Source organism: Stigmatopora nigra, chromosome 14 (genome assembly GCF_051989575.1).
Source record: "Stigmatopora nigra isolate UIUO_SnigA chromosome 14, RoL_Snig_1.1, whole genome shotgun sequence".
NCBI classification, from domain to species: domain Eukaryota; kingdom Metazoa; phylum Chordata; class Actinopteri; order Syngnathiformes; family Syngnathidae; genus Stigmatopora; species Stigmatopora nigra.
In genome coordinates this window covers 8,581,311-8,609,197 of record NC_135521.1, presented here as the reverse complement: position 1 = coordinate 8,609,197, position 27,887 = coordinate 8,581,311, and the positions used below count along the sequence as shown (strand labels likewise).

At 39.2% G+C, this 27,887-nt stretch overlaps 1 protein-coding gene across 1 annotated transcript in view; it reads right to left on the bottom strand.

The window, feature by feature from the left end:
- The window catches only part of LOC144207819 (uncharacterized), a 51,167-nt gene extending 24,311 nt beyond the window's left edge, over positions 1–26,856 (bottom strand). The window contains exons 1-4 of the mRNA XM_077733457.1: positions 26,733–26,856; positions 25,584–25,721; positions 1,800–1,873; positions 1,076–1,215 (exon numbers count right to left, since the gene is read on the bottom strand). Of these exons, the coding sequence (XP_077589583.1) occupies positions 1,076–1,215; positions 1,800–1,869 (210 nt within the window). The 5' untranslated portion in view covers positions 1,870–1,873; positions 25,584–25,721; positions 26,733–26,856. The remainder of the gene's footprint in view (positions 1–1,075; positions 1,216–1,799; positions 1,874–25,583; positions 25,722–26,732) is intronic.
- Between the last annotated feature and the right edge of the window lie 1,031 nt (positions 26,857–27,887).

The window sequence follows — 27,887 nt, the reverse complement described above, 5'->3', positions numbered from 1 at the left end:
CTGATTAGCAGGGACAATAAAAAAGAGGAGGGAAAAAACACAAAGGACCACCCTGCCCCGGAGGCGGTGGCTTTTGCCTCAAACAGATATGATTCCCACTCGCGGTTTGTGGTGGAAAGCCTCAGTCAGAGGCAATCACCTCTCACTTCCTTCACTTGTTGTCAACTGCTCGCCGACAAGCAACAAGCTGCAATTGGGCTAAAAGGCCGATGGCGAAATTAGATTTAAATAGTGTTTTGCGCTTTGGGTTTTGGCTCAGTGAAGTCCAATCTACTCCTTAATGGGACTTTAAGACACATTTAAATCTAAATTATCAATGAGTTCCCCCATTCAGTGGCTCTTCATTAAGATAAATATCTATTAATATACAGTCACTTAAGGTGCAAAAGGTTTAATCTTTAAACCGTCTAACTTCAAATGCTTGGATGTCCACTGCCAGCAATGGCAGACAACTTAAAATCTGAGACCTTTTCCTATTCCACTACAGCAACCAATCGCGTGTTGAAGTCCGTGTGGCCCTCGTTGAGCTTAAATCCAAGCTAGAAAGCAGCACACATACCTGCAGGCTGCACGCAGCTGCTGCTAAACCGTCTCGGCTAAACTGCACCTTCTGTGCAAACAAGCCCATGTACGCCAGTCACGTGAACGTCTCACTTGCTTCAAAACTGTGTGGTCCTTGTGACTGTGTAAAATTCCATTTGATATTTCATATATTAAAAGAGATCATTGGCAGATGAGCACTGATTTTTTACCTTTGATGTGGACGTCAACTCCTTTTTTTTGTAATTTCTGGTGGAGTTTTACAGTTCAATGTTGCAAATGCAAACACCTGGGGGGGTTATGGGGGGACACCCACAACTAAAACAAATACAAGTCCCGCTGCTGACGTATTTAAGTTCCCGGCGAGCTGTCGACAACACGTGAAACTCAACGCAACCGTGAACTCGCCCCAGTTACTCCACGCTGCTCCATTTGCTGCCCGGCTACCGTATCCAGTTGCCACCACTGGGAATTGACCCAGGCATCGTTTGCAAAAAAGAGGAGGGGGCTTATGGGGTCGGTGGAGTGGACTTACCTTGACGTGGGCGGCCGGAGGTGCAGAGTGGCGCTCAAGCAGACAAGCCACAAGGCGTCCAGTTTCCATTCCATCAGCTGTGAACCACCTGTCTGGTGGACTGTGAAAACGATGCACGGCATCATGGCTGGAAAATTTACCTGCATGGATTAGGGTGGCATTTTGTTACAGTGTAAGCAAATGATAAAATGCACACACAAACACACATACTATGATTTAAAGTCATTGGTATTAAATTTCCATTTTACATTTTTTGCAACCTATGAAAATCTTGATATCAAGACAACATTTAAAGATAATATTTAAAAATGATATAATGTAATAAATAAGCATATAATAAATGGAATAATTCTAGGCCTTGCATCACTTTTCTCAACACTGACCATCAATGCACCTTTTTGCGTTGATTATCGTGCTCGTGTCGATTTTACAATCGACCTAAACGCTCTGGCAGAAAAACGATGGAGAAGTTTATTAAAAGCCTGGCAATGTGCAGACAATTTTCTTTTGCTCTGTCTTTCAGGTGCGGAATGAGGCCTTGTTAATCATTTGGAAAACGTTTTGCGAAAGTGAAACATCGCCTCCGACGTACCACCGAATTGGACAGCTGGAAGCCATCGAGCGGACTCGGGGAGGTCACGAGACAACGGCTCCCCGTTTGCTCTTCCTGTGCAATTGTATTATTTTCAAAACAACCTTGGCAATAGTGTATGAGAGCACCTACGAGATGGATGTGAAGGGCACTCGATTTTCCTGGCAAGTGGGGAAGACCTTGAAGGCACCAATGGAGGCATTGCTCTGTAAGGGACATGAAGCTCAAGATCAATTTACACTTCATTATAGTAATCTAATTCAGTAATTTCCAACCACTTTGTTCTGGGAATTCATCCAATTTTACTTTATTGGTCTGAAAATGATTAGTCATCTATCCATAGCGGTGACGTCAAGTGGCAAGACATCTAAGTTCTCTTCCACGAGATGGGAGAAGGTTCAGTTAATAGAAATGTTGTCATTCATACCACATTATGTTGTGTTTGGTGTGTATTTTGATTTGATACAATGATGTTTTTTGTCTTGGTTTTCTCAGCATTTACTCAGCTTGGCCTCTACCGTTTATGCTCAGCAGGTGTATATTGTCTCATTACCCAGTCTTTTGACAGCCTGTTTCAATCGAGTCTTTGTCAAGTTGTTATCAGTGTCACGGCTCATTTGTCTGGTGAGCCCCATTCCTGTTAGAATTAACAGGTAAACCCCAAATTGGAAGCACCTGGCATGGTAATATAATAACATAATCAACAACCAACCAGCAGTAATGAGAATTTACTCCCAACGACAGTCACTTTTATCAGTAGTAGCCACACCTAACCGCTGTTTTGCCTAAATGATCAAGTCCACATTTGGCAATTGAGACAACTAGCCACTGGAAAGGTCATTTTGGTGATTAAATGCAGCATCGGGACTACTGTTCTCATGCACTTTGCCACTCCTTCACTTTTACCTTGCCACCCTTTGGCCACCATTGGCTGTAAGCCGAGACTACAGCTCCCCGACGCCAGCCGCTGAGCGGCAGCCATGACCTGTCAGGCGGCATTAAGTCAGAGAGCACACACACACATGGCGCGGTGGCGTTCCCGAAACAGACCCCCATTCACGATCCCGCCCTGGGGGACTTCAATTATAAGGACCCCCACCTTTCACCAACCTTGATATGAACTCTTGGAACAAAACTCGCCCTCAAACCGAACTGCCCTCTGCTTTAAATAAGTTGAGGGTAATTCTACTTATGTAATGAGGTGCCATAAGCATTCGAATAGCATTTTGTCATCAACAATCATAGATGTAAGGCCAACTTTTTATTATACGAGGCATGCTTATGTATTTAAAGAGAGGCGGATGCTGGTTATTGTACCCAAGTCTAAATACTTTTTCAGATCATAAAAAGATCACGTCAGGGGAATTTTGTGTGAGCATTGTCAAAGGAAAGGACATCGCGCGCCGTTGTCTGAGAGCAAAGTTTGCGTTGGACGGTGTCCACGTGGAGGACTCACGGATGGAGATTAGGAACGAGCCACCCAGCGAGCCGCAGAATGGTTTTAATAAATGTGCTCAGCAAATAATACACTTGTTTTCTTTTCTTGGGCCAAACATAATATTGACGTGGTGGAAGGCCTCGCACGACCCATTGGACGAGTTCCTTTAGTTGTAGGTTTTGCAACCCAAATTGGGAATATTGTTATGTTTTGTTATCTAAATTGAAGAAATGATGTGATTATTGGTGCAATGAAAACACAGATTATATCGGACAGATCAAAAGGGCAACATAAGTGGAATCCTGCTGTCAAAAAAAGGATTAAAAAGAAATCTGATGAAATTTCTGAATGTAGTTTTTCATACTTTAATGGAAATATAACTAAATAATGTAGTTATTTTTAAATAAACCATCAATTCAACTCCAAGGCAAGTGTGAATTATTGTAACCCATTGTAATCACATTAAGTTTACAAATGGTTCCCTTTCCAATATTGATTTATCGCAAAAATTATTAATTCATTCACTCATTCATCTACCAAACCACTTCTCCTCACAAAGGTCACGGGGTGCTGGATTGTAGCTAACCATGGGCAATAGGCAAGGGGAACTCTGAATCAATTGCCATTATGTACACAGTTGTTGCAAAGATGCCTGCAATGTTAATGAAGTTTTACACTTATCACCCCCCAAATCTTCCATAACAAACCAATTTGGGGAAAAAAAGCCATGGTTAACTGAACAAGTATTCCAGCAGTTTTCTCTAAACACTTTTCAATCCCAAATGAATTGGTCCAATCAACTTCTTGGCCCTCGCTGATTTGTCAAACAAAGTTTTTTAAGACACAATCCATCTGGGGTGTCATAGGATTATTTACACATCCGGAGCCCACTTTTTGTATAACATAGTACGTCCACAAAACACGGCGTGTTCATAACATAAATCTCTTCCCATCTCCTCGCATTCATTTCACAATAGGGCATTGAGCAGATGTGTCCTGAAGACAGGAAATATCCTAATTTCCATGGCATTACCAAATCACCTATCTGAGCGAAATGCATTTACGCTGGGCCATCACATGACAGGAAGCAGAGGCGGCCCATCTGGCGACAATCAGGCGCAAGGGTACCAGTCTTGACAGCCTCAGTCGCATGGCGAGCAGTCCACTCTTACGTAGGCCGCCATCGGGATTTTTTTTACCCCCCGTTCATCTGACTGTGTGGTTTTCGCCCTCCAGCTTGTTTGCACAGATGACCGCCTGATTGCGTTTAACTCACAGAGACCTCGACGATATTCACCAAAAAACAACGCACTTTTGCCGTCAATTGTGGGAATAAAATGCGGAAAGTGAGCGAATTGTGGTCAAATTGGGTAACTTCAATTATTACGACAGGGATTTCTTGCCTACTGAAGTTAAAATGGCCAGAGAAAATTGAGTGGTGGGAAAAAAAATCTGCAATTGTATGATGTACTCTTTTAGCTCATTCTATTTCCAGGACCAAGTAATATTTTGGTCTTTGGAGAATAAAGTCATGTTAAATCAGAAAAAAAAATGTTTTATACATTTGAATTGGTTATCAAGTCAAATTGTTTTGTTACTAAAATCACAATTGTACCAAACTAAAGTTACTGAACAAAAAACAACTGCCATTTCATGAGGAAAAAAACATCCCAGACTTTTTTGTATTAATTTAAAAAGTCAAATCTTATGATGTTTAATTAGTATAATAGTAATAGTAAAAGTATAGTAATTTCCCCACATATTCTGAATTCAGCCTAAGGTTGTTGACATCCCCTTAAACAGGCTTCAAATGTTTCTTCCCATATGTTAATGACACCCATTAACGTTAGCCTTATCTCTCTATTTTATTCCAGCTGTAATTTACAGATGGCCGCCAATTTCACTGGCGCATGGAAGCTGGACCCGTTACAAAATGACATAACAATTAAACGCAACAGCAGTACGCTCCATGCTATTAATCTCAACGAAAACATCACCCGTACATGCAGATATTTGAGCTTAAACAAATAACGGCGTTACAAATTATGCACGTGCAGGAAATATCAAGTGGCCTGCCTCGAGAATCCCAAACTGGCATAAAAACCTCAGCTCCATCTGAGCGTTTTAATTGGTTATTTTGGGAAAAGGTAAATGACATGTAACAGCTGCAGCTGGGCCGTGTTGGGAAAACAACGAATAGGTCTGCGCCCATTTTTTAACGGCTCCAGGCACAGGAAAAGCCAGGATATGGTCAACGAACTCTGGCTCGGAGAATTGGGTTTTCCACACAAGCTGTCAAATTTTGGGTCAGGAAAATACAAGAATGGTTCTGGACTCCTTTCAGAGACCTTTTTAAAAGGGCTACATGTTATGACAAATGCACTTACAGGGTTTTCTCATGTATGATATACTACAGATAAATGTTCCGAAATTTAAAGGATTATACGTCCACAATGAAAAATATTTGCCAAATTATTGAGCTTTTATTTAGAGGTTGTGAAGGATGGGGTGAAGCTGAATTATTAAGTGAATAGTTGGAGTTGGTTTAAGGACTAAATAGAATTAAGTTGCACTATTGAGACAAGGCTAAAACCGTAACTATAAGTCATAGTAATAGAAGCCGAAAAGTAGCCATTTAAAAGTGAGAACATTGTGCTTATTTGCCTGTCAGCAGCTCCACAAAAGAACCAGAGCTCGATTTTAAACCTTCTGAAAACATCAGCTTTCTGCACGTACTGTCAGAGTAACACCTGCAGCAAAAATGTTCACATTTCATAATGGCATGTCAGCGTCGCAAGACCCTATTGGATTTCATGTCGTAAAATTGTTTTTAAATTGGTGTCGGGCTCGAAGGTGGAAAATGATAAAATGGTTCCTGTTATGCTGTCAGCTTCCATCCAAAGAACCCGACTTAACACTTGTAGGCAAGGTTGACATGTTGAAGAACGGGCTGACATCAGCGCCAAAAGTGTCAATTTATTGTGCGGGTTTTGTTCCAAGCCAAAGAATATACAGTAAAGTTGGCCTAACTTTCAAAGACCTGCATTTTCTATGCGGGTGATCCTGTTCATAGTCATTGCAGGTGGTCCACACCCAAGTCTTGATGCCAGTCAATCATAGAGGGCAATAGAAATGTGAAGCCCAGTCAAAATCACGACTGCACACCCAGAAAAAGAAATGCAACATTTTAGGTTAATTAACACTTTCTCAGAAGGTAAACAAAGCTTCATTCAGTGCAACCTTAGTTTTTCAATCATCTATTTGAATTTTTTTTTATATATTCCCCGAGTTGTGTCGTTCTTTTAGGACTTACGAGGTGATATTTCTCCCAAAATACAATATATACAGTACTTTGGCTCAATAAATGTTGGGAACATTGCAATAAACTTTACAGGTATGTATATCAAAAGTAGATCAGCACTCTACTTGTCAGTGTATTGTAAGACTATATCACACTCACTTTGGCAGCGGGAGTGTCCTAACACCGTAACAGGAAGTGGTCATCGGCACGACTTGCGTGACCGGCATAAAGGACCCACTAAAATACGATAAGATCCATATGAATCCCATAATCTCTCACCGAGCAAAAGCACGTTTAGGCCACCATGAGGCATACCTACAAGGTTCAAATTCCTCCGCCTCGACACAAGGCAGAACGCTCTATGAGTGTTTTGGCTTCCTCTTCAAACTCTTTTGCCGTTTCTGCAATTTCTTTATGGCTTGCCAATAGCGAGAGGCCTTAAATCTGTTTGCACTGGCGGCGCTGAAAGAATGTACATGTGTTTCATTTCAGCTCAGATAAGACCGCAACTTGTCAGTCCGAGGCACCCAGACTTGTCTCTCGACTCTGTCATTCAAGTGTTTTTCGAAGATTTCTGGATGTCGTTTGCGTGTGATGATGGACGAGACACTTTTAACGGGTTACTGCTTCAGTTGGCTCAGTGGCAATGTGGCCTAATGCACACAATAAAACCTTCATTGCCCATTTAGTCATCTGAAATATACTTTGGGGAGAAAAAGCTTGTTACAAGGCAACGCAGTGTAGTTGTGTTTCCACTAAGGTGTACTGTTCACTCCAGTTTGCCAAAGGACAATTTAAAACTGAAACACTTGATCTGGCTTGCGTTTCCATCTCTGTGTATAACGTGCGTTAATCACACATTTAAATGCTGGATTTATACTGCAATTACGTTATTGTATTGATAGGTTAAAACGACCAAACAAACACAATAATGACATTCGTTCATAAGTTTACACATAGACCTTAATATATGTAATAAAGAAGAAACATACGCAACTCACAATATTTGTCATATTGCTTCAATTGACCCTTCTTGAACTACAATAAACTGGATGACAGAGAATATCCGAATCTAATGTACTGTAACGAATGGTCTAGAATTGGCAGGCGACTCGCCCAGGATGTATGTAGCCTGTCTCAGTCATCTGAAAAAGGCTCCAGCTCAACTACAAGGAGAAGAACTTTGGAAAATGGAGGTTAAAAAGGCCCACCGTATCGAATTGTGATTGTGGATATGGCAAATGAATAACCATAAATCCAATGGAATATAAAAACTGTGATAATAATATACAGGGTGTAGAACTGTTCAGCACCAATTTTCCTTGGTAAATTTGTTCCAAGCCTTGAAAACATTCAGAAGGCCTGCCATATAAAATTGTGACTGCGGATATGGCGGATGAATATCTATAAATCCAATGGAATATAAAAAGTGATAATAACATACAGCGTGCATAGAAGATCTGTTCGGTACCAATTTACCTTGTCGCAATAGTTCCAAGCCTTGAAGACATTCCAACCAAGCCCAATGCGGTCACCCTTATGTGGACTCATCATATTGAGTTCCGGTCTGGTCAGGGTTCAAAGCATGTGTTCCATGACTAGTTGTTATTCCTTTGGTAGAAATAGAACCCTGTGGCAGCCATTTGTATACTTTGGATAGCGATGAAGTTTGGGATTGATCAGACGCCTTTCTGGTGGGACCATAAAACTTGACAGTTTATGAGACCACCAACGCGACTTATTCCCTCAATTCCATTGACAAATATCTCATAACTACACAGTCATGTGTCGTAGTTACTTAGCACAGCACTGGCATATCACTGCAGATTGGACCTCACGTATCGTCGAGTCGACATAATATATTTAACTTCTGAAGTAAAACACTGGCAACTTTTCTATTTCCAAACTATTTCCAGAGTGCTGAAAGAGCTTTCGGGGATTATTTATGATAGAACACCCTCGAGAGCAATTTTACAAGACTGTCGGACTTTGATAAAATACCCTGAAATTATTGGTGGTATAGCAAACCCTCTTGAAAAATTCATACTTATACTTTGGAGTCCATCTTTTTCTCAAGCAAAACACACGGTACATAACAGTCAAATATAACCTTGGGTGAACCCATTTCATTCTGGGTATATTTTGGGTGAGATTTCATTACACATATTCTGGTTCAAAGGGAATTGGTCTTTCATAGGTTTTCATCAGTATTCAGTTTGCTTTTTGGCATCACAATACTAAGTAGGGTTGGATTATTTAGATGTTCATGTTTGAGTACCATTGACGTCCAATTGATTTTGACTCGGAGGGGGCAAATAACAAATTTTTGTCTAACGCAGTCAACGGGATTCAACAAGAAGCATACACTAATCTAGTAGATAACTTTGGCAGCATCTGGTTGCTTCCTTTACTGAAATATGACATCCTGTCAAAACATGAGTCAATTTTTTAATTTTTGAATATGAAGCAGCTTTCTGGCCTCCCATCGCGAACTGGTAACGCAATTGGTACGAATCTTTTTTGTCAACACATTCCAAATGTCAAAAATCGAAAACAGAAAAGAGTAGGAATGGGTCGTGTCTTTCTTGAATTACAAAATAATGGCATTCATGCCCGGAATTAAGAAGTCTTCAAAGCAGACAAGTGGTTGAGAAACAATAGCGGTCGCGTGACAGTGTTGTCCACATGAAGAGTTACAAGAAACGACAAGGCTTCTAAAAATATGGTGTAAACATGCACTTCTCAAAAATTGAAATGTATCAAGGAAGGGTACACACACAGCAACAATGGGGCTTAATTCGAGCATCTGCCACTCTTCTGATCAAAGGCAGGCCAAATGGCTCTGTAAATGTATTCTGTGTGATTTTTGGGGGGTTTGGACTGCAATAAAAGGGAAGTTTTTCTGGTAAAAAAAAAGACAGAAACTGTTTGATTTTCTGATGCCATGTGGTGCAGGCCATGCTAAGAATGTGTTTACCAATACAAATCTGCAATGTTCCGATAATTGAATTTCAATACAAGGTAAGCAGTACGGAAAATGAATGAATGCTTGTTTGGAGTTTATATTTATTTTTAGACTCTTTAAGATTTGGAGAACTCATTGGTACTTACAGTATCTTCACAATGTATGTCTCATTGAATGATGGGACTGGTGGGAGTTTCTTTAATTTAGTTTTTGGATGCTAGTCATAACAGGATTTAAGCTTCATTAAAGAAGGTTTGCCACAAACGTCGTCTGTAATAAAAATCGCGAAAGCTCAGACAACCACAGAAACACTTAAATGGATATTGAAAGTACTTGTCAGAAGATATGTATACTTTACTTACCTCCCTATTATCTTACCTAAATAATATCTAATGCATTTGAATGAGCAACAATGTTCTATTTATCCTCCCATGTAGTCCAAAAATGGTGACATTCCTGATTTTTCCATGTCTCCAGATGCAGGTTCCCCTCGGAGCTGTGAAAGTGATTAACTTAAGTTTTTTTTTTCCTTAGAGAGAGGGTATTTCCTGCTGCTGACACATTCGAATAAATGATGTGCTGAGTTGCGGTGCCCCCTCTGTTTTCAATGTGGCTTCGCTACAGTACAGTAATCTAGAGCCCCTGATTTATTTCGTCTTTTTGGAATCCTTCCCACGTTCCTCGGATTAACGTGTCTGTGAAGCTAGATTAATTTAGAACTGGTCGAGTACAGAGTGATAGGAATTTTTCACATATTTGTGAGCATATTGACGATCTGGCAATGTGGTCGAGGCCCTGCTGCCTTAAGAAGTGATGTTGATGGGGCTACCTATCGCTGCTTTGGACGTCTGGTGCTGGGCCAGTAATTAGAAGGTGGACCACTCCTCCCACATGCCCAGCTCAGGGCCAGAAAGGGAGAAGATGAATAAAATATACTTTGCACAGAGTTTGAGATAGCAGCTATGAATGGAGGATACATGTAGTTGTAGTGTTAGGTAATGGCTGCCGTGTGTGAGAGTTCAGGGAGGTTACAGCTCTTGGGAAAAAACTTCCTCAGTCTGTTTCTTCTCACTTTGAGACACCTGTATTTCCGTCCAGAAGGGAGAGGCTCAAATAAATGAGAACCTGGCTGATAGGTGTTCTTAATAAAGTTGAGAGCTCTGCTGAGGTGTAGATGTCAGTCAGGGAGGGCAGAGGGTAGCCGTGGAGTTGAATGTTACATGAACAAACCCGGAAACGAGATTCATTATGTAACACTGGCAAGGATAACTATGGGTTGGAGAGATATTGTTTTTAAACCAAATGTGGTGACCACACGATGATTGAAAAAACATTTAGTGCATTTATCCTGTCATCAATGTTTAAAACGTGACTTTAATCATCAATGGCAATTAAGAAAAGTTAAAAACTTAGATTGTATATTTCTCATTTCACAAATGCAATAACATTTGAATATTAAGGTTGGGATAGTCGGATTTCTGAACTCCACACAGGGATTTATTGTTGTAGTTATGGCTCTGATGCAGCAATTTCGTGGGCTCTCTGTTCTTATTCCCTTTCCTAGTTCCCTCCAGTCTCTAGAGTATCTTTTTTCGTTTTTTCGGAAGCTTCTAAAGTTCAGTTGAGGCTGCTTCTTTTGGTTCTCAGGTCTACCTGCCCACACAATTCCCACAGATGGGAAAGACTTCCAGTTTTCAAAAAACAAGAGCATCCATCAGTCGTCACATCATATCAATAGTAACAGGTAGTAGTTTTGCATCCAAATCTGTTCTTTCCCACAGTGAACTCAAGATCCTTGCATGTACTACACGGCCACGACTTTTTGCTCTGTGCTGACAAAGTAAAAACCACACGTAGTTGTGTCAGTAATTAATTTAAATTACGCTACAGAGATGTCACTTCCAATGAACAGGCATTGAAAATCACGAGGGGAATAACCCCAATTATGCTTCTTTATAGTTGTTTTTCCAGTGGTGGCTTGTCCCTGTGGTCGCGTCTTCACCGAGGTCAACATGCAATCGAACGTCTCCATTTGCCATCAGATGTCATTTTTGGATCTTAGCGAAGCTCCAGTGGTTTTTCTCAGCGTAAACCGAGCCGACGGGGTGTTCGGCGACGGCTGCTCGGTTTGATGCCAGTGAATTTTTTTCTCGGGAGGAATTAGTGCTAAAGCCATAGACCAGAGGGCTGTTCTATTTCAATATACAGTATAAATCAACATGAAGCTAACTGTAACAAGTGAAGTTAATTCTACAGTTTGATGATACGTTTGGATGCAACTAGAGTGCTCAAACCTTTGCTCACAACTGTATTCTGACAAATGGGAACATATGGCATTGTTTTACATCTACCTTTCGATGGCACTGTAATGAACATTAATTTTACAAACATGGATACATTGCCCCCCGACATTTAACTAAAGCTTTCTCAGTGATGGTGTGAATCTGAGGCTAAATGATTGTATGTCTCCATGTGCTATATGTGACTGACTGGCAACTGGTCCATAGCCTAGTCTACATTTCTCCCAGTGCAATCTGGGACATGCCCTGGATGGATGAATGAATAAATGCCAAAAAATGGCCAATAATGAAAGCATTCTTCTCACAGAAAGATGCAATAAAAGTTCAAACGAGTCTTGTAAATTAAGGCAGATGTTATGATAACTTAACCAACATGTACGTGTTATATACCACTCTCCTCTTGGCCGATTAATAATATTTATTCATGTAATGAGGTGAATTTGGAAGGTAGAAGTTTCCACTAAGGAGTTTAGTAGGTGTTTTTGAATGACTCGGCAGGTTCTTAAAAAAATCTGTAGTTGTCGTTAACAATACGAATGGAAGGGCCTGATTGCTGTGACCTGAACAAACTAATCGTGTACTTGATGAATGAGTTGTGCCAAAGTATGTGGCGGATTGATTTTCTTCTTGACAAACCGTGCAAGGCCAATGAATCTGAATAAAATCAAACCCGTTCTCTGCTGCTCAACTGTGGAATGTGTGGGTTTTCAGTTGATATAGTATTATTTCAAGCAGTCACATGAAAGCAACAGATGATCGAGTGATTGAAAACAAGCAAGTATCTGGTTCAGTTTGAGACACTATTTGATGCAAAATTCCTGATCGGATGGAGTTATTATAAACAACAACAGCACAACTTCAATCCCTAAATCCTACCAGTTTGCATGCCTTGTGGCCACGACAACAAAGCCCTGCTAATCCGAAATGGCGTGGGAGGCTGTGTAGAAAAGGCAAATAATTGCATGTATCAGTATCAGTGGCAACATCAAACCTGAGTTCATACCAGTACCGTATTGCAGTCCTGTTGTTTGTTAAGCAGCCACTTTGCCAGTCACGAAGCTTCAAACCAGACACTTAGCATCCGAAAGGGCCCACGCTGCGTTCCTTCCCAATCTTGTGGGACTCTCTTTAGCACAGTGGTAAACTGAAACCATTCCTCATGGCCTCATCAGTCAAGTGTCTCGTTGTGACCCAGACATGCTAAACTTTTGCCGAGTTTTCCAAAAGCCATGGCTTGGCGGAGCTATTAAAAGGACTCAAACTGTGTATGCAAGTAAAAGTACAGATCCTTCCCGTACCCACAAATTAGTTTCCCTCAGTTATTCACTTACATAGTTTTCATATTAAATGTAAGAAAAATCCTCTGACAGATTTCATGTTATGTGAGCTAGAATTGCTTTTATCAAAATGTATTCCCTGTAGTGACAGTTTTTTTGCAATCAATCTTGCAAAAAGTGCCGTCTTTTCGTATAAAGCATAAATCTAGACAATTATGTGTTTTCATTGGTCATATATATATATATATATATATATATATATATATATATATATATATATATATATATATATATATATATATATATATATATAATATATAAAATATAAATGTACTTTTTTTTTTTGCATTACAAGTGCACCTCAGAGTTTATGTTGGCACTTTATTTTATTGCACAAATTGTTCCAAGCCTGCAAGATCAATCATGTGTCATCTTAAAAGCACTGTAGAAAATAAACTGTTTCACATAGTGTTGTTAACAACTGTTCTGCTGTAGTAGCAAACATGCTGATTCCATTCCTTGTTAAATAAAGTGGCTCTTCTTGTACCCTTTTAAATGTGATGCATTGGATGTAGCATTAAGGTGCCTATCTACAGTTTTGCAGAAAACTAAAAGTATTGGAATTAAATGCCTTTAACACAATTTCCTGTATAGACAAAAACTAAAGCCTTTTTATTTTTAGGAAATGCATTAATATCTTGAATAAATGACTTGAATGTATTTTTTGGCATCCAATGAGATTGTAAAAAGTATAATTATGCATGTAAGGAGTCGAATGCACATGCTGTTTTCAAAGAAAACACAAATACGGTCATACCAGGACTTAAAACTTACCTGATGCATACACAACTAAATTCACTTCACAATGAGTAACAGGTCGGCAACGGTCTTTCTCAAACGACTTGTCGTTGCCTAAGTAAAAGTCATCTAGCTTTTTGTAAACGCAATGGAAAAAGCCATTGACATAAAAAAAATCTTTGTTTGAAAATCCACCTAATATGCTAATATGCCTGTACAAAACTGCCCTTTGGCTAGTAACGGGCTGCCACAGATCAACGAGAAGAGGAAACGGTTGAAAGCAATGAAGCCCACCCGCTTTTTCTCGCCTGACACCTCCACTTTCAATGGGGATGGATCACCAGCACCAGTGTTACTACTAATGATGATGTGAGCGCAGAGGGCAACGCCGCAGCATCCATCACATCAAATGTTTTCTGAATTTTATGGATTATCTGCCACGCCACTCTAATCATGTGCATATGTGGAATTTGTGGTATAGACAGGGGTGAGCCAACCCTAACGGCAGTGGCTACTGTAACTGAGCACATTTCAAAGCAATTCAGTTGTGAAGCTCCTCAGCTTCATGCCTACATATTAGTTGCGGCTAAGATTCATCTACATTAGAGTGAGGTTCCATATTTTACAAAAACATGGCGACAGGTGGTAGTATATCCAATTTAAATGTCTCATGGCAACAAACTATATTAACAATTGTAATATAAAATGAGATAAAAAGAGTTTTATGCTACACTAAACAGGAGCAATTCTGGTGCTCCGAATAAGGAATAAACTGGCATTATATTCAACACAATAGGCAAATGTGACTCTCGCGGAGATACAGCTCTGCAGTGTTACCTCCCGAGGAAATGCGGCATCGTAGGAAACAGCTGACTATCGGACAGTAACTGTTAGAACAGCTCGTTTATCCACATTGGACTATGACAACATGGAAAATGAACTGCGCTACTCTTGCTTTACTGGTGTTACTTTAACCTTGAAACGGGGCGCCTGTTTGAAGAAACAACAAAGCAGGGGTCCCACACAAACAGTTGAGAATTTGTACCAGTAGAATTCCTGTATAGGGAAGTGCATTGCAGTCATTGGAGAGATAAAATTGCAAAATGCATGCTTAATAACTTTTTATGTTATTGTCGTCATTATATTTTTTTTGCCTCAAGTGTGAGGTAAAGCAAAACTAAAAGCCTCTAATTGTTGGAATCTATAGGAGTGGCTGTGTGGTGATTAAAATCGGTGTGTTTAGTTGCTTCTGGTATACGTTAACAAGAATTTGCACTCGGCAAGCTATGTAATTAACTTGAAAATGGATTATCGTTGGTACAGTATACAGGGCCAATAAGAACCAGATGTATTTAAAATCACTCATTTATGGAAGCCCATTCAGACTCGATAATTTGTCCTTTTACTATGTAGACTATAAAAAAATCACTCTAAAACAAATCGTGACGAGCAAGAATCAACCATTACTGTTCGTTCTATGACAAGCAATTGTGGTAGGGTTAGGCATGTGGATTCAATTAAGCAGCAATTGCCTATCCACACATTGGCTTTTCATCAGTATACTTAACCAGCTGTTGAGTGTTGCCCATCCACTTTCTTTTTGTTTTGGTCTGCATGGACTTGTGAGAAACTCTCCATGGACTTCGACAGCTAGCGACTAACTGTGACGGCTGTATGATACTGGCAGAGACTTTACAGTTGGTTCTTAGCAGAACTAAAAGCAGCTGTCTGATGCAGAGGACAATTGTCTTGATGAAAATCCAAACACTGAAGTATAAAATCACTAGAACTTAAAAAATAATTACACACGTTTTTCATATTTTTTATCACTTCTTGTAGCCCAATATATCCTGAAGTTTCTGTATTACATGAAGGGCTAAACATTGCTCAAGGCTTTTTAAAAAAGTGACGCTATGACTGGTGAACCGTGATCCATTTTGGGTAACACTGTAAATCCATTTAAAGTGTATAGAATATGTGGTCTATACTCCTTCCATAATGCCAATTTTCCCCTATAGCGGGTGGGTCTGAAATGCAATGGCTCAGGTTGCAGTCATTTGAACATAGTTTGTCTGACAGCGGGATATCAACCCCTCACTAACATCTTTGCATCTCATGCCTAAAAATGATTCCCAGGCAGCGTTTTTCTTCCCATTGCAGGATTTACAACAAGATTACTGGGGCTCTCCTTTGACCCTCTGTGTTAGGCAAGAATCAACTTCGAAATGGACTCCCCACCCTCTAACCAGCATCCACCCAGTGACTAGTTTCAAGAACAATGGCTTATTCTCCTGCGCCAGTCCTCCATTACGAGGCCTGTGGCTTGGCAGCCCAGCCGCCTTCTTCAGATTTCAACCACATGTACTGCGCTTGATTCAAAAAGGCTACGTGCTGGCAGTTTGGCTGCATACTTGAATGCAAAGAAGCAGATCGTACGGCGATGCAAAAGACAAGATGAGGTAAACTGTCAAATGGGACACAGGAGAGTGCCAGAAGGTCACCAGGAGTAAACCTGACTAGTAGCAAGGGTCAAGACGAGGACATATTGACTCCCTAGGGAGTCATTTTTGAAAGGTAGTAAGGGACAAACATCAACCCCTTCTCGAAGCTTTCTGCTCTTATTTCTTTCCAAAAAAATCCAAGGGACAGTAGCATTTCATTGCAATCAAAACAGAGATTAAAGGGGGCATATCTGTCATCAGAAATATGCCTGCATGGTCCACTGATTTCAAAGGAGCCAACACGGTGGGATATAAACGCAAGGGCTTCAGTGATTTCTGAGCTGTCTTGCAATAAAGCCTATATCTTGTTGAGCCCAGGCGACTACTGATCGTCTCTAAAGCCAAATAAAACGTTGACGTCAAAGGAAATCACGCACTTAATGTGACAACTCTAACTTGAATGCATGTTCAGTGCAGACAAAATGGACAGAATATATGATATACTCAACCATATGCTTTCAATGAGCTCTTATCTGCCAGTAGGTAGACCTGACTGATACTTTGATGGTGTTTTTAGACGTTTAACATGATCTATGCGCAATAATGTCTGCTTCATGGACATTATAACATATACCTGGACGACAGATGGCAGAGCTTCTGAGGGTAAAGGAATCTTTAATCTAAGTTGTATCTATTTTGAAGATAAAAAATCATGTCATTTATCTCATTTGAGGCAGATGATAGTTGAAAAGTTTTTGTTCAAGGGTTAGACAAAACTTCAAACTTCACCATCCTCATATTCAGAATGTATCTGTTCATTTGCTTATAGTCATTCCTAAATTATATCATTTTTTTACTTATTCTATTGCTGTATTGAGACAATTTAAAGAAAAAATAGTCAAATGTTATGATTCGATGAGTATAGTTAGATTATTTCATGGACCATAGGCGAAAGAAATGATTGAAATTGCAATTTTGAACAATCTATTCTCCATTCTGACTTCATTTGTACTTCATCAGACACTCTCAAGGCAGCAGAAAGAGGAGGTTAACCTAACGAAAGCAACTTGACACCCCAACAGATGGTCTACCATTTCAGGGGTGAATTCTGGTTCCACTCTGTGCCCATATACTCTCGCTTTTCTCCTCTGCACCGCTGCTTAATCTTAATTTCAGATCCAGTCTAACATAACTCCCCCTCAAAAGAAACTTTTCCTTGCTGCTCACTTCGAGGTAACCATCATAGATTGGGGTTGAAGGTGAAGTGCAAAACTGGGGGAACGGGGAGCATAAGAATAGGGGTCCAGTCCTCAAATATATAATGAAGTAAGAACGAATAAAGATGTGCATTCAGTCAGTGTCTTCTATCTATAAATGGTTAGCATGTGTGGCCAGAAACGTCCATGCCTTTGGTTGATGTCCAAGTGGAGTGCTTTGAAAAACACAAGTCCCACGTGAAATTAGGTGGACATAGCTTTGTGTCCATCAGACCAAAATAGCTGGTCTCCTTGTTGTCTACCTGTGTTGTAACCGACTGAAGACCCTCTGTGACACCGAACCCAAGCACGACTTGCTAGTGGACAACTTTCCATTTCCTAAACCAATTAAATTTCGTGTTTAACAGTCTCTCCTATTCTGCTGTTTGTCCACATACCAAATCACATACTTCATGGGACAATTCTCCACCGCCTATTCACTCTTATTCGATGCCTTGCCCGTACTTTTTAACGCCAGCCATATAATTTAGGCTTGTGAAATGGGCTACGATTTAATATGGTATGGCAAACCTCCAAGTCTGACTACCGACAGCTAACTCCCGACAGACATTGACCACACCTGCACGGTTTTAACAGCTCAGTGTTATTTAGTATTGCGGACAGCCATGAAATTTATGAGCATAATCGGGGATGAAATGCTACGATGTTGTAACGCTGCGCAATGGAAAATTGCAGATCTGTGTGTAAGTGTCTTTCAGAAAGAAAACATAAGCAGTTTATCCTTCTTTTCTGGGTTCCCACTCATATCAGAAATGCCAAAAAGGGCCTTATTTTCAATAAATGATGATGTCCTGATGAGTGTGTATCTTTTACAATAAATAGCTACAGCGTTGCAGGGCACCAGGAGATGGATCATTCACGCTCACTCTCATACCTAGATGCAATTTAGAGTGTTCAACCAGCCTACAATGAATGATTTCGGAATGTGGGAGAACACTGGAGCACCCGGAAAAATCTGTCTCCACTGCTAAATGTTCATAAAAAAACATCATAGGATGGTACACAGTGTTTTCGAGGATTACGTCTATACCAGTTATGATGATAAAACATTATAATAATTAAAATCGGAACTTGTTTACAGCATTTGGCAAGGCTCAACACTTTAACACGTTCGAGCATGTTTACGTACTTGCTACAGTTTTGCTTAGCAATTTTACCTCGGCAAAAGGCCATGAACCCTGAAGGAAATATTTCAAGGCCACATAGGGAAAAATAGCAGTTCTTTTTGAAAGTGAAACGAAAGCAAACATTTATCTGCAAAAACAAGCAGCTTAAGCTCATGTCTGAGTCTTTATTTTCTTTAGTTTCTTCTTGTAAAAAGACTGAAACATTGTTGTAATAGCCAGATGAGGGCATACTGACACATTCAATTAGGAGGCAGGGTGAAACTTTTGCAATATTTGTACTGTGTGACAATCAGAGACCCCGTTCAACCTCCTTGTCGACCATCCTAATATTGTGAATTATGTCTTTTCATTTGCCAGAACCTAATGGACGAAGGTTGCCCAGCTGGACTTCCTGTTAAAGGCAAAGACTAACAAGAGCCGTATTTACATTTGTCTCTGCAGTCTACTACTTGTCCATGTGGCAAACAGGCCTAACTAGGGGGGAAGTGACCTTGTGCTCTCATGGTTGTCTGTTTGAATACAAAGGCCTCAGAAAAAAGAAGCACAGAATGAATACCTTATTCATTTAAAAAAAAAATATATATATATATATATATATATATATATATATATATATATATATATATATATATATATATATATATATATATATATATATATATATATATATATATATTTTTTTATATATATATATATATATATATATATATATATATATATATATATATATATATATATATATATATATATATATATATATATATATATATATATATATATATATATATATATATATATATATATATATACACACACACACACACGCATATACACATACACATACACAACCTTCAAGTGCCCTTAAGCAGTTGACCTTCCCATCCCCTGTGGTTAACTAATTATGTTTGCATGACAGATAGTTTTAAGCATGAAAAATTGCAAACCAGCTGGTATTTTTTTCCCCCTAAGAAAACTTAGCCATCAACAGAATATTGAATTCAAATCCCTTGGTACAGTCAGCGTTAAAGCCTTATTAAATTTCCACTCTGAAGATGTCTGCTCATTCACCTTCAGTTTCCGATTTCAGTAAATGGAAAATGTTCATATTAGTTTAGACAACAGGAATACATATTCTATTGGGTTCAGATCAGGGGACGGACTATGCCTTTGCCTGTCTCTTGAGAGATTGTATTCTCACTATTTGTTTATCTTGGTTTTTATCTGAAAAGTATGCCCCTATTGGGTTGTGATCACAATTTAAAGTAATTGAAAATCATACTCAGTTGGTTTAAGATCAGGTGACTTCACTATTGAAGAACATTGACTTTGGTTGTTCTCAAAGATCTTCATGGGATGCGAAACACATTACTGGCTTTGAATGTGACAATTGACAAGGTCTCTGCACTTATTTTTTCACAATTCATGAAGCACATGACACATATGAAACCAATACAAGAAAATATTCCATTGTGGTCACGTTTTAAACACACTATTATCATTTACATTATGTGCTGCATTATAAATTGCTCAACTATACATTTTACTATAATGACGTGAGAAAAAAAATGCAATGTCAAGAATCTCTGCACAAATGATCCCAAATTGTTTAGCCGTAACCACAAAGTCTTTAACTGGAACATAACAAGACTCGTAAATGTCCGCTATTTTCAAATTATAAGCACATAAGGGTCATTAAAACGACAGCCAGCTTTTATTTTTAATGACGAGCCATTATTTCCTCTATATGTTGAAAATAGTCCGCAAAATGTGTTTCTTACCAAGAAGATAAGTACATTTGACATTTTTTTAATTATATATAGCAGTTAAAAACAACTCTGTTTGTGTATCCTTGTGGCTTCACATTGCAGTTGACAATAATGGTATGTAAGTGTATCATAAAAAATAAAAATAAAACCTATACTCCTGCACTTTTAACCTTTCTATGTACTTTCAAATGAGATTTAACCTTACAATGACATGGAATGAATGTAGAACATGTTGCTTCTTCTGGCAGCCACAGATAAAAACAAACTCCGCCAAGGTTTTCTTTTTTTTTTATATATATATATATATATATTTAAAGTGTTTATATAAAGATTGTGGGCCAAGGCAAGATCTATTCAGGGATGCATTGGGATGTTTTTGCTGAATATCTCAGGAAATATCGCATTCATCTTGGCAAAGCGCACTTGTAGTTACCATATTTGCTATTGTTCACTAGGAGATGAATCCAATACAAACTTCAATCACTTTTAGCCATTTTTGAGACTCGTTTTGGTTTGTGAAGTTTGGCCAGAGCTGCTCTTTCATCCAAACATTAATACGCAAATTTAACAGGCTTTATTTAGCCAAGAAATCCTTTGGGGTGCATTTTTCAAGTCCAAGATTGTACCATTGTTTGCTATTGTAGAGAAGTGGTGCACAAAAACAAACTGTGGCTAGAAACTGAAACCCCTACCACGCACACTTGCCACAGCGAGTTAGAAAGACAAAAGCAACAAAACAAGCCATCCAATTGTTGAAATTTTAAAACTTTTTCTCTCCATTACAAAACAAGCAAAGTGAATTAATGCAAACGTTAATACCAAGTGGATTTAAAGATATACGGGTACTCCTAAAAAAATGCATTGTTCCGATTTCCTCTTACATCATAAAAAAATGCATTGCATGCTCGTTTACCACTCTAAATTTTCCCTAGGTACGAGTGTGAGCATGAATGGTTGTTTGTCTCATTGTGCCCTGCCATTGGCTGACAGCCATTTCAAGGGGTCGGCTAAGATTCAGCTCCAGCACCCCTGACATCCTTTGTAAGGAGAAACGGGGCAATAATGACCGAATGAATAGTAAATAATAGTTTTATTTGGACCTATTTAAGTTTCGGTTCTCAGCTTGTTGGCTTCTTATGATTGTGTCTTTAACCGTTGGCTGTAAAAGTACAATACAGTACAGAGAAGTACAGTAAAAGCCCAGCTGCGGTCCAGGAAGGTTTTACATTTATGTTTTGGCTACCAAGGCCAAATTTAAAATGTGCTCCATCGCTCAGACTTCACATTATTTATGTACTCGGCCTTGTTTAGGCTGAACTGAACGACCAAGTCTTTATTTTCCTTTGGGGTTTTGCCACTCTCGTTCCCAAAATTCCTTTACGACCGTCAGTCGGAGAGCAAAGGCAGCAAAATCACGGATAAGTTGACATTCCTTATTTGGGCGTCAGTGTGGGTAGGAACCTTTACTGGCATCCAAATGCGTTCACTCTCCCACGTCTTGTGTCCAGGTGCTGATGTGTTATAACAGCCGTGAAATGAACCTTCTCAAAGAACCACATTGGGTTTCTTCTGCAGGATCTTCGATCCTTTTTGAAACATGATTTTTAATTAAAGCACTAACAGTTAAATCCTTTTGCCTGAAACGGGAGATATGTTGGACACATGGTTGTTGTTATTGTTATTTTTTGGGTTAGTTTTGTGCTTTAACACAATTCAGGGTCTTAAAGTTTACTGCAGCTCCCAAATGGGTGGAGTACATGGTCACCAATATGTTTCTGGAACATGACATGCTTAAACTGAGTCTGTAGAGATTTTGCCTCAAAGTGCTCCACCACATTAAGCAGGTAGTGCTGTTTCCCACTTTTTACATATAAAGCATCCCTATGCCAATGCATCGTTATATTTGGTCACTTTTGCATTTGTTAGTTGTTCGTTACAGACGATAAAGAAAATAATGCCTGTGAACATTGGTACTCTTAACTAGAGTTATTTAACAGAGCCTCTTGGTGATGCTGATGCTATACTTTAGCCTGAAACTGGTATTTTTCATGTTGGTAGTATTAAACTGATTAATATTAACACAAAGTTACGTGTTGTTTTAAGCGGAAAATGTTTTTAATAATGGATGAATGATGAGCTGTTCTTTCCTTTGCCCAATTTCCTTTTTTTGCTTTAATTGGCAGGCCCGGGTTGCTGTGGTAAAAGCCAAATAATTTCAGATTTAGACTGTAGATCACTGTAGTACAAAGTAAACATATAAAACAAATGTATTTTCTTTTTACTTCTCTAAGATATATTATTAAGTCGAAGTAGTTTCTTTTTAATTCCCTAAGTGTATGACCACATGGAACAATTCATTTGAACCACATTGCAATGACTGCGAGCTTGCTAAAATTGATTTCACGGGCAATTACTATTTGCATGATTTCCTATGGGGTCATATATGTTTTAAATCTCATCAAATTTACCAGTATCCCTTTAAAATGAGTATTTGCCGCACCATTCTTTCTTCCTCTATTACACCCAGCTTTTTCTCATGGGAAGTCTTCGTGAGACACACTTTTAATTGCTCCTCTATCCTGACAGGAGAGAAACCAAAATCAACACCGGATTATTTTCCAGCAGCGCGGCTCGCAGATTTGACCGCACGCTCCAGAATTTGCCAGCTTCATCAGTCAAAAAGTTCCAAAAAAAAACTGTGAGAAGACCAAGCGTGTCCAACTCAAACACTTCTTTGGGAATATTTCACCCTGGAGTGCTACTGCAGCAGTTATAAATGAGCAAAAAGACAATAACTTGAGTAAGGTCACACACAAGAGCGTAGTGTGGTGCATAGGTTGTGGGTTTGATTCCCTGCCCTGGTAATCTGGACTAAGTATCGTTGAGGAAAATATTGAACCCGACATTACTCCTCATGTTCTGTCTCAGAATGCCTTGAAGGTTGAAAAACGCTACACAAATGCCTTTAGCATATACAAATGAAACTACAAGTACACCAGTCATTCTTGAAGCAAAACAACCCCAAAGAAAGGCACTGTCAGTCGTATTTCAAAGTTATGATGATTTTCGTAGGTATTCAAGCTTCCCTTAATTTTCCATGACCAAACAGTTCAATTCTAGTTTTTATAAGACATGTCTGCAAATTAACTTGAAACAGGATCGTATCAAAGCAAAAGGAGAGCAGAGACGTATCAAATTTTAAAATATTTTGGGACATATTTGACGTTTAGTTTGTGTTTATAATTCCCACCGCATCTTAAAGTTTTATCTTTGCTAAACTTAAGTTATTTTATGGCATTTGGGATGAGAAACACCTTGAATTCTGTTGAGAATTATGTTGGGTTAGCTCTGACGTTATTACGACTTTGGCTTGCGGATGGCAGCCATCTTGGTAAGCAGAAGAAGTTCCATTAAACGAAAACATACCAGTAGCTTACTTTCAACATTTGGATGTAGATTCCAATCCCACTTAAGTTCATATTGCAGACACCACACTAATATTTATCATATGAACAGATCCTTCAGTCAAATTAAAATGAATTCCTCCCTCGAGTAATCCGTCACCTTCAAGCATTTAGACGCCTTCCTCAAATAATCAATCCAAGAAAAAAAAACTCCCTCAAATACCATCCACAGAATTAAAAAGGCCTCCCTCAAATAAGGATCTTCTGAGAAACAGATAGACAAAAAAACTCCCTCAAATAATCATCAGTTCAGCAATCATCTCCATCAATTTATCATCAACCATAATTCTACACCTACCTCAAATATAAATCCTCAATTTAAAGCAAACACACGCTTCCTTTAAGCAATCTTGAGAGTAATAAAAGCTCGAGTATTATGATCTTTGAATTCAGAGCTATCCTATAATTGCCGATGCTATCTCTAATTCTGCAATATTCTTTTATTTATCTTCTCTTAAAAAAAAACATTGCTATGCCCTTTACTATTCATTTTACTTGCACTCTAACCGGACTCTCAATCTTGCTGTACAATTGTGCAATTACAATAAAGGCATTCATTCGTCATTGTTCATTCATAATTAACCCTTTCATGCATGAATTATGATGTTTTATTAACCCTTTACAAGCCTTTCAAAATGAATTGAATGCCCAGCACCGTCAATAGCACTGAAAGCTGAGAATTCACAGCCAGTTCTTTCACTTTCTAAATGAATTGAACGTTAGTTAAATACTCTGGGGAACAAAATCTACTTTAGAGTGATATTTCTGGATGTGACCAGAATAAACCCACATTGTATTTAATTATCAATGTATATACAACTCTATAAACATAATAAGAAACTTAAATAGATAACAATATAGAAATATTTGCTAGTATTTATGTTTTTCAATGATCAACTTTTGAACACAAGTCCTCTGTAGAGACCACTGTTAGAGGTAAACATGACAAGACAAAGGCACCACAGAGACCACCATCCCCAAATATTGCAAACTACCCCACTGAGCCAACAAACTTATACGAGGCGAGCTCTCCTTAAAGAAGGATAATTAATTAGAAGCATAGATGGGCTCTTCAGGGAGTGTGGCGCCAAGGTAAGCAAAGATAGAATTTACTACAGCGAGATCAATGGTCAGGGTTGTGCAGGGGTGGGCTTTTTAAGGTTTTGAGGGGGCATCAGGGAGGTCGGCACTCTACGGGGAGACGGGCGTAATTTTCAAACAATGACAGCAGTGAAGGTTTTATATTACTAATATTACTGCGCCTGCACAGAGGATGACTGGTTTGCATGATGCCTCATGGATCTCAGGTCAAGGGTTCAATCCCAGGCCTTCTAGTGTAGTTTCTAAGTTTTTCCCATTGCCTTTGTGGGTTTTCTTTGGGTAGTTTGGTTTCCTTCCGTATTTTTGCGATGCAAGACGAGTTACGGATCAAAATTGAAATGCTTCTCAGCGTGGTCCTCTATGTTGGAGTTTGAACCACAGCTTTAATGAGGCCACACAATCCAAACAAGTTTGACACCTCTGTCTCACTCCCTCACTTAGCACTGATGGGAAAAATCCTCAATGTCAACAGCTAATAGCAATAACTCAAACGGTGGCTTGTCACAAACTGCCAGTTTTTCAATCTGTTTCATATTGCACTTATAAAAATCCCCCTTTTTTCACTCCAGTGCTTACGTCAGAGAATCGGTGAACCCTAATGATAAGCATTTTATCATCGGCCACAAACAAATAAACCTGGTGTGAGATTGCAGTCAGCTACCTCCAAAGTTATCAAACTCCGTTCTCTCCGGTCGTTCGGGGTCCAAGCATTCAACCACAAGCGTCCGTCCATAGACCGCAGAGGCCTCAGAGGTTGGTGAGTTAGCGCAGTGGAGCGCTTTGCTCCTGGTCGTCAACCCTTAGGAAAAATAAACAATGAGAGAAAACAGGGGTTAGTCATAAGAAAACAACTCTGTGGTCCTCCTTCTTACTTCACGTTGTTGAAACCAACGCAGGAAGAGCAGGATTTTCTCTGGGAGACGATATCACTGGTTTTGATATGGATGAGGACAGCAACTTAAGTTATTTTTGAACAAATTGGTTATTATTGTACCCATTATTTGTAAATCTTTGTTTTAATAGCTGTTTTCAACCTTAATGAGAAATAGACTCATATTTGAAGGTGACACCCCAAGCAAGTTGGGGGAGTAGATAATGTATCATTTGGTTGGTCTACCTTTGACCACCAAAAAATAAAGCATTATCGACATGTACTAAGAAATAACTTGCCAATTTGAAAACGTTAATTTGTTCCCAGTCCTCCCAATTCAAATGGATTGGACGTCTAGTGCTGTCAATGGCAGACAATAAGCAGAAAGAAGAAATTGAGTATTAAAAGAAAAACAATGCTTACATAGTACTTTTTTAAAATAAACATCAGATTTCCATACATTAATTCCATAAAGATAAACCTACAACTCTCAGAATCTTCCCCAAACATGACAGTAATAATGTTTTATATTTTTCAGACCCTCTCAGTTTAGTTTAAATGAATAGAACCAAAGAAATAAACACATCATTGTGTGCCTTAGTGTTGCAATAAAGCATGTACTCAAGGGAGAGAAAATTCATCTCCTTTCAGCAGTTATTATTTGCCAGCAGGCGGCAGTAGTGCCCATACAGCAATGTAACCCACAGTCAAGCTGTCTCCAGCTGTATGAAAAACGACCTCTAACACTAATAAAGAGAGAAGGTAAGGCAATTAAAGTTGCTTGGCGCCTGCCGTGTGAGAAAAAAAGAAATACCTGCAACTTTTTCTGATGGAATTCACATCCTAGGCTAAAGAAATGATGAGATGGATGGCTAATGTCCATCTTTTTACATGTTTGGAGTGCAAATAAGCAGAAAGATAAGAAGGGACGTCACCTACTGTCTGGCTTTCATCACAGGACCAGAATCTAAGAAGGATTCGGTCCGGTTTTGAGGTCATGTGGCTTTTTAAACAAGTTACTGAGACCCCAGAGGAGGAGGAGAAAAAATATGACGAGTTGCACGCTTTAAAGGGGTCGTAAATTTATTTTGAGAAGACGACCCTGCCAAAGTAAAATTTGAAGGGGACATTTTTGGGGGATATTTGACTTTAATTAATTGTGTTTATAGCGTGGCATTTTTTTAAAGCTAAACTGAGTGTGGGAAAATGTTATTTTTCACAGATGGCTTTTTGACTCTTAGATGAATTTACTTAAATGCCCTTTTCTATAACTAACTTCATTAATCTTTTTCCATACACCCCTCCAAAAAAAAGCATAATACACTAGTCCAATCCTGAAAAAAATGTCTTCCTGTGCATTTCCTTTCCTCTTTGGACGTCTTTAAAAATAGTCCAATGTTGTTTCTTCAACTCTGTGTAATTTGATAAAGTGCAAATGAACAAAAACTCTCATTTTTTCGCGCCTGTATGGCGTCTGCGAGTCCTCATGCCGCTACTTTAAGATCTTTTTACAACTCAGTCGTGTTTGTGGTGTCAAAAGGGAACAAATTTACAGCCGTGTAGAAAACCCAGGCCCCACTTTCTTGTCTCTCGCCGGCGTATGTCGAAGCTCTCGCCATATTTCATGTCGCTGTTGACCTTTGAACCCTTCAGAGTAGGTCAGCCCTGGCTAGATCAAGCCTAGTATTTGCGGCAAGCGCCACATGGGCCGCCGGAGGGAACCCGCGACGGTCTTGTCCATTAATCACGCCTTCGCCTTTGACAGAGCTGACCTCCCCTTCTCTCGTTTAAAGTCGATAATCGGCGTCTGAAGGCGAACGTGCCAGACGTCCGACGCTAAGGCGAGAATGTGTCGTGTTTGCTTATCTTTAATAATAACGACCGCAGTTTTTCATGACATTACGGGAAACAACAACAGGCGTCGACCATTTCAAACTTTAACATAGCCTTACAAAGTCTCAGACATTCTTTTTTTTTATGTTTAATTTGCTGCCACTGCAAACATCAAGCACCAGACTTGTATTGAAGATTCATAATTCAGTCTTTGCCAATGAAAACTAAATCTGAAGCAACGTGACTTCATAATGCCTGGCA